The sequence below is a fragment of the Vipera berus genome (genome assembly GCF_964194415.1).
Source record: "Vipera berus genome assembly, chromosome: 2".
Classification (NCBI taxonomy): Eukaryota; Metazoa; Chordata; class Lepidosauria; order Squamata; family Viperidae; genus Vipera; species Vipera berus.
In genome coordinates this window covers 68,691,051-68,699,214 of record NC_138203.1, presented here as the reverse complement: position 1 = coordinate 68,699,214, position 8,164 = coordinate 68,691,051, and the positions used below count along the sequence as shown (strand labels likewise).

Sequence of the window (8,164 nt, the reverse complement as noted above, 5' to 3'; positions counted from 1 at the left end):
GCAGCTGATAGAAGCGCCCGGAGCAGAGCGGAGAGCTTTGGAAGAAGTACCGAAGGAGAAAAGTTTCGGGTGAAAATCCGGCTGAGATTTTCTCTCCCTCAACCCTTCCACCACCACCACCACCACCACCACCTCCTCCTCCTCCTCCTCCTCCTCCTCCTGCTCGTTTGTGTGTGTGTGGGGGAAAAACTAAAGCGCCGAGAAGATGATCCGCTGCTGCGGAGGTGTCCGAAGCGGAGGAGACTTTCTGTGCCTGCTCCTTCTGTTGATGGGTTTCTTATTGCCCGCCTGCAGGACTCGCTTGTACACCAACCACTGGGCGGTGAGGATAAGTGGCGGCCTCCCAGAAGCCAACCGGATAGCGAGCAAGTACGGCTACATCAATATAGGACAGGTAAAACCTCCTCAGGCGGAAGGAAAGCCACCGGCTCTCGCCCCGCAGCCGGCGCGGGTGACGGACGGGAGGGAGGGAGGGCGGCCGGGTGGGCAGGCAGGCGAAAGCTGCAAAGTGCTGGTGCTGCGGCAGGCGCGGGAAAGGGAGGCGGTGGGCGCCCTGCTCGCCTCCTTCCCTGTCATCTCCTGCAAGGCAGACGCGGAGCTTGAGGGAAGCAGGCAGCGCGAAGGGCAGGTCGTAAGGCTGGCCAGGTCACGTCCGTTTCCCCCCCTCCCTCCCCCGCCCCCCGGATGCCTTGCTGTCGGGCCGAGAACTGAGGTCGGTGGCGAGGTCGGACGGCTAGGAATTGGGAAGAAAGGGAAAGCGGAAAAACCAAACCAAACAGCCGGGTTGCAAAAGCTCCGACGAGAGAGAGAGAGAGAGAGAGAGAGAGAGAGAGAGAGAGAGAGAGAGAGAGAGAGGAGGAGAGGGAGAGAGAGAGAGAGAGAGAGAGAGAGAGAGAGAGAGAGAGAGAGAGAGAGAGAGAGAGAGAGAGAGAGAGAGAGAGAGAGAGAGAGAGAGAGAGAGAGAGAGAGAGAGAGAGAGAGCGGTTGGACGCCGAGGCAAGCGCACGTCCTGGGGCGATGACATACTTTCCAGGCTTCCGAGCCCGCCGGGAGGTGTTGGGCGGGAATTGCTCGGCCGACGCTGGAGAAGGTTGCAGGCAGCCGAGCAAGAACCTGTTGGGGGTCGCTGACGAGCCCTGAGACTGGGGGAGGGGAGGGCATATTTAGGCAAGCGGGGGCTTGCAAGAGAGGGAAAGGAAAAACAAAAAAAAAAGGTTTCCAAACTTCCCCGGCCTTAAGGAAGCCGAAAAGGCAGAAACGTGCTAGTTCGGGTGCTTCTTTCTTTAAGCAAGCCAACTACCTGACGCTGGTTGTTGACTTGGAGGCCCTGTGGCTGTGGTTGGACCCCCTTTTGTGCATGTTCAGAAGCGCTCGTTACTTCCTAATTGCTAGGTTTAGAATGATAGTCCCTTGAGCTCAGTCTCTCTCCATTTGAGGATTCCTAGCGATCCCCCCCCACCCTTTTTTTTTGCTTCATTAAATCTATGTTATGGACTTTTCCCTTCATTTTCGCTTCGGGCCAACTTTATCAAGGAAGCGTTAGGGTTTGCAGGTACTTTGTGGGCTAGAGATGTATAAGTGGGAGACGTGGCATACTTTGTGGGGTTTCCTTCATTGCAAAAGGTGACCGGATGGATTTCCTTGTTGTGTCTGGAAACCTTGGCTCCACTGCTTGCTGGAGGAATTTAGTGTACTGCACTTATTCTGGTATTTGTTCTTCCCCCATTATAATTGTGGCCAGGGCTTTTTTTCTCATAGAACGCTCAGAACGGAGTTCCGGCACCTTTTTTGGATGGAACCTTATAGGGTAGGCAAGGCAGGTTGTATGACATGTGTGAGTTCCGGCACCTTTTTCTTTTACAAAAAAAGCACTGACTGTAGCATAGTCATCAAGAAGATGAGAGATTTGAGAAACTATCAGCATTTAATAGCAAGATAAAGCTTTACTGTCTGTCCTAAATATCCCCCAATCTCAAGTCCTCATCATGCATTGGAATAAAATGCCCATCATCCCCAGCCATGTTGACTTGGCTCCTCCCTATGACTTGAACTCTTCCCTTACTCTTTCCACGGTGAACTTTGAGCTCAGCAAATGGAAACCAAGTTTTCAACAAGCAGATGGTGTGTGTCCCTCCTCGTGCAAGGGCCAAGATTTTGCCTGAGCCTTTGCCAGAATAACAGAAAGGGAGGAGACGGATTAATTTGTAACGCAGCTCATCAGGCCAAGACAGAGCTTTTTACTGCTGAAGTTGGCCCTTTCTGAAAGAAAGACAACCTTGAATTTAAGAGGACACCCCTAAAAGAGATTAATGCTTTCATATACTTTTCATTTTAAGACTGATATATGGGAGAGGCAAAATTAAGGAACTAAACTTCAGGTAAAGAGAGAACAAGAAATAGGAAGGAAAGCATAGGAATAGGAAGGCTGATTCAGTTTCTCCCCCCCCCCAGGAGACATGGGAACCCTAACATTGCTCTTCCAAATGTGCATTTCTAAAAGGCAACTGGGTTTTCTTGTTGTTTTTTTCTTTGAAAATGTTTCACTTCTCATCCAAGAAGCTTCTTCAGTTCGCTTCTTGGATGAGAAGTGAAATGTTTTCAAGGAAAAAAACCAAGCAGGTCCAGTTGCCTTTGAAAAAGCACCTTTGGGACAACCATGTCCCGGATGATTGAGAATCTCTATAAACACCTAACATTGCTCTCTTGCTGGAGTTGATGCAGAACCTTTGGGCAGCTGACAGATTTAATCCATCATTCTTTCCTTTCATAAATTGCAAAATAGGAAAGAAAGGTAAGCAGATGAAAAAGAAAAGTTTCCAAGTTCATGAGAACAAGAGTTCAAATATAACTCCTGATCAGTCCAACATATTGTGTCCTGCAGTGGCCAATTAGAAACATCCAATAAATCATCAAACATAGGATCAGTACCACAGACCTCCAATGTTTAGAATTTTTTTAAAAAAAATATCTTGGAGACAATATTCATAATAACTAAATGGTTTGTGATAGCTTTTTAGTTACCTATTTTTGTTACAAAATACTTTCTCATACCAATTGTTAATGTTAACACAAGTTCAGCGAATTGGGGAAATACATTCTATTAAAGAGCATGTCGAAATCATAAGAAGTTATTGAGGTGAAAGGAAAGTAATGGAAAAGAAAATGTTCTGAGCTGATAGAAAATGTTTTGAGCAATATTTATTAGTGAATGCTGTACAGACATATTTTAAAGTGTTTTGGAAAAAGCACTTAGTGATATTGTACTATTTTAATTCTATATAAAGGAGTGGATTAAGTCTGTCTAATGCAGGTGTATTTGGGAGATTTAAATTTGGCTTTCATTCAAATGAGTTAAATAAGTTGACGCTGATCTGGTCTGATTCATATTAGCTAGTTTAGAAACACCTGAATTTGTAGAATCTACAGATGTTAACAAACACCTGGATTTGCTAGACCCCAAACTATTAAATAAAAAAATTATTAAACATTCCATGTACGCATGTGTCTTGAATTGCTCAAGCAATTCAATGAATTGAATGAGAGATTAAACATACATTAAATTATATAAACTATATATAACAGCACTACGTATTTTATAACATTTCTAAAAATAAATATTTCTAGAGAACATTGTTTTGGACATCTGGACCGCCTGTTGTTTTGTTTTATTGTGATTTGTGTGTAAACCTCATCACTATCTTTTCTAAAGATAACATAATTTGCAACAATTAAGAATTTTTAAAATTAGAAATAATGATCATGTAAAAAAGATTCAGTTATATAGTAAATAAAATTGATTCAAGTCTCACGTTATAATGAATGCTCTAGAACATAAAATATTGTGTGGTGGATAGAAGATTATGGAATGTTTCCACAGCCTATTAACCAAAGATATGGGTTTTTTGTATTCCACAGAATAGCAAATACCCCAAGAATATATTTTGACTCATTTACTTTAAGGACAAAATGAGAGGCCAGAAAGAGAGCAATTACATTGTTAGGATTTCTCCTTCATAGATAACAAGTTCTTCTTAATAATCATTTTTCTTTAGAACTCTACTCAGAAATTCCATCTAAATTAGCATTATGTCACTTTAGTACATGAAATGCTGTGACTTTTTAACTAATTGGATACATTGGTATAGGGCAATCATTTACAACAAAACCTTAGCCATTTTTCTCTCTTGTCATGGTTATTTACTTCTGGCAAATTAACGTCTTATAAATTGAAATTTTTCATACTGTTAAACAAAGCATACCCTGGAAAAAATAGCATTGTAATAATTTGTTATTTTTATTCTATGGAACCAAGAGAGCACAAAAAATGGAAGACTGCCATCTTTCTATATTTTGAAAGCTTTCTTTCCATAACCTGTGTTACATTCTTCTGATATTAAGGCTTTCCCTTTTTAAGTTTCTAAGCCAACAAGCAAGAAATTGGAATAATGCTATATTTCCTATAATTGTTATACCTACATTCAATTCCTTTCAGGAAAAAAGTACTGTACACACACACACACACACACACACACACACACACGGCAGATACAGACTGGCAGACAGACAGTTTCCATTAGACTGAATTTTATATCCTGTATATGTTTTATGGTACATATATGTACCAGAGAAGTGTGGAAGTTTTTACATAAAACAAATGAAAGTATTATGATTTTTTTTAGACAGACTTCAAAAACGGAATGTTTAGAGATCCCAAAAGTAATCCTCCAAAATGGACTTTTAGGGGCTACAGGCAGTGGTGGGATTCACACCACTTCAGCAGAACCAGTAGTTAATTTTTTGTTGCACAGGCACAGAATGGACTTCCGGAAGCCCACAACACAGAGAACCAGTTTTTCACATATTTGAATCCCACCACTGGCTACTGGTGGTCCTCGATTTACAATCACAAATGGGAACCAGAATTTCTGTTGCTAAGCCAGGCAGTGGTTTAATGAGTGGTGCCTGATTTTACAACCTTTTTTTTGGCCATGGTTAAGAAAATAATTGCAGTTAAATGAATCACATAGTCATTAAGCAAATTCAGCTTCCCCATTGACTTTGCTTGTCAGAAGCCAGCTGGGAAGATCACAAATGGTAATCATATGAACCCAGGATGCTGCAACTGTTGTAAATACATGCCGGTAGCCAAGTGCCCAAATTTTCGTAAGTATAAGGACTGATGGCAAATCACTTTTTTCAGTGTCACTGTAACTTTGAACTGTCATCAAATGACTAGTTGTAAGTTGAGGACTGCCTCTAGAGAGATAAATGTCAGCTATGAACTTGAATAGTCCTTTGTTCTGACTTGATTGAAATTTTTCCTTCTGTTTTTTTAATCGATAAGAATTCCCTACAGTGATCAAATGCAAATGGATTAGCTTTAAAAATGATCTTATTACCTTTAGGTAATAAGATAAACATCTTCCTGGTTTATGTCCTTAACCATAATTTTGTTGTTAGTTGCGAAGTCGTGTCCGACCCATCGCGACCCTATGGACAATGTTCCTCCAGGACTTCCTGTCCTCTACCATCTTCTGGAGTCCATTTAAGCTCACGCCTACTGCTTCAGTGACTCCATCCAGCCACCTCATTCTCTGTCGTCCACTTCTTCTATTGCCCTCAATCTTTCCCAGCATTAGGCTCTTCTCCAGTGAGTCCTTCCTTCTCATTAGGTGGCCAAAGTATTTGAGTTTTAGCTTCAGGATCTGGCCTTCTAAAGAGCAGTCAGGGTTGATCTCCTCTAGGACTGACCGGTTTGATCGCCTTGCAGTCCAAGGAACTCGCAGGAGTCTTCTCCAGCACCATAGTTCAAAGGCTTCAATTCTTTGGCGCTCAGCCTTTCTTATGGTCCAGCTTTCACTGCCATACATTGCAACTGGGAAGACCATAGCCTTGACTGTATGCACTTTTGTTGACAGGGTGATGTCTCTGCTTTTTAGTGTGCTGTCTAGATTTGCCATGGCTTTCCTCCCAAGGAGCAAGCGTCTTTTAATTTCTTGGCTACAGTCCCCATCTGCAGTGATCTTGGAGCCCAGGAAAATAAAATCTGTCACTACCTCCATTTCTTCCCCATCTATTTGCCAGGAATTGAGAGGGCCAGATGCCATGATCTTGGTTTTCTTAATGTTTAGTTTCAACCCAAGTTTTGCACTCTCCTTCTTCACTCGCAACAAGAGGCTCTTTAGTTCCTCTTCACTTTCTGCCATTAGAATGGCATCATCTGCATATCTTAGGTTGTTGATGTTTCTTCCGGCAATCTTAATTCCAACTTTTGATTCATCTAGCCCTGCCTTTCTCATGATGTGCTCTGCATATAAGTTAAATAGGCAAGGCGACAGTATACAGCCTTGCCGGACTCCTTTCCCAATTTTGAACCAATCAGTGGTTCCGTGTCCAGTTCTCACTGTTGCTTCTTGGCCCGCATATAGGTTTCTCAAGAGACAAATAAGATGGTCAGGTACGCCCATCTCTTTAAGGACTTGCCACAGTTTGTTATGATCCACACAATCAAAGGCTTTAGCATAGTCAATGAAGCAGAAGTAGATGTTTTTCTGGAACTCTCTAGCTTTCTCCATGATCCAGCGTACATTGGCAATTTGATCTCTAGTTCCTCTGCCTCTTCGAAATCCTGCTTGTACTTCTGGTAGTTCTCGATCCACATACTGCTGGAGTCTAGCTTGTAGGATTGTAAGCATAACTTTACTAGCATGAGAAATGAGTGCAATGGTGTGGTAGTTTGAACATTCTTTGGCACTGCCTTTCTTTGGAATTGGAATGTAAACTGATCTTTTCCGATCCTGTGGCCGCTGTTGAGTTTTCCAAATTTGCTGGCAAATTGAGTGTAGCACTTTTACTGCATCGTCTTTTAAGATTTTGAATAGCTCAGCTGGAATACTGTCACCTCCACTAGCTTTGTTGTTGCTCAGCTTTTCTAAGGCCCACTTCACTTCACATTCTAGGATGTCTGGCTCGAGGTCAGTGACCACCTCATTGTGATTATCAGGGACGTTAAGCTCATTCTTGTATAGTTCTTCTGTGTAATTTTGCCACGTCTTCTTAATCTCTTCTGCCTCTGTTAGGTCCCTGCCATTTTGGTCCTTTATCATGCCCATTTTTGCATGAAACGTTCCTTTCATCTCTCCAATTTTCTTGAAAAGATCTCTGGTCCTCCCTATTCTATTGTTTTCTTCCATTTCTTTGCATTGTTCATTTAAGAAGGCATTCTTATCTCTTCTAGCTATTCTTTGGAATTCTGCATTTAATTGGGCGTATCTTTCTTTTTCTCCCTTGCCTTTCGCTTCCCTCCTTTCCTCAGGTATTTGCAAAGCTTCCTCAGACAGCCATTTTGCTTTCTTGCATTTCTTTTTCTTTGGGATGGTTTTGGTTGATACTTGTTGTACAATGTTGCGAACCTCTGTCCATAGTTCTTCAGGCACTCTGTCTATCAGATCTAATTCCTTAAATCTATTTGTCACCTCTACTGTATATTGAACAGGGATATGATTTAATTCATACCTGACTGGCCTAGCGCTTTCCCCTACTTTCTTTAATTTAAGCCTAAACTTTGCAACAAGAAGCTCATGGTCTGAGCCACAGTCAGCTCCTGGTCTTGTTTTTACTGACTGTATAGAGCTTCTCCATCTTTGGCTGCAGAGCATATAGTCAATCTGATTTCTGTGTTGACCGTCTGGTGATGTCCATGTGTAAAGCCGTCTCTTGGGTTGTTGGAAAAGAGTGTTTGCTATGACCATCGTATTCTCTTGACAAAATTCTATCAGCCTGTGCCCTGCTTCATTTTGTACTCCAAGGCCAAACTTGCCTGTTATTCCAGTTATCTTTTGGCTTCCTACTTTAGCATTCCAATCCCCCATGATGATAAGGACATCATTTTTGGCTGTTAGTTCTATAAGGTGCTGTAGGGCTTCATAGAACCGGTTAATTTCATCCTCTTCAGCACCGGTGGTTGGGGCATAGACTTGGACTACTGTGATATTGAATGGTTTGCCTTGGATTCGAACTGAGATCATTCTGTCATTTTGAGGATTGTATCCCAGTATTGCTTTTCCTACTCTTTTATTGACTATGAAGGCTACTCCATTTCTTCTGATAAATTGGATAAATAGATAATGTAAATTCTTGCCTCTTTATGTTCCTTTCTTCTCCT

The 8,164-nt window shown here is 42.1% G+C and overlaps 1 protein-coding gene across 1 annotated transcript in view; it reads left to right on the top strand.

Annotated features, from left to right (window-relative positions):
• Positions 1-205: 205 nt before the first annotated feature.
• The window catches only part of PCSK5 (proprotein convertase subtilisin/kexin type 5), a gene marked incomplete at both ends in the record, with an annotated part of 222,828 nt that continues 214,869 nt past the window's right edge, over positions 206-8,164 (top strand). The window contains one exon of the mRNA XM_081318873.1: positions 206-394. Within this exon, the coding sequence (XP_081174999.1) occupies positions 206-394 (189 nt within the window). The remainder of the gene's footprint in view (positions 395-8,164) is intronic.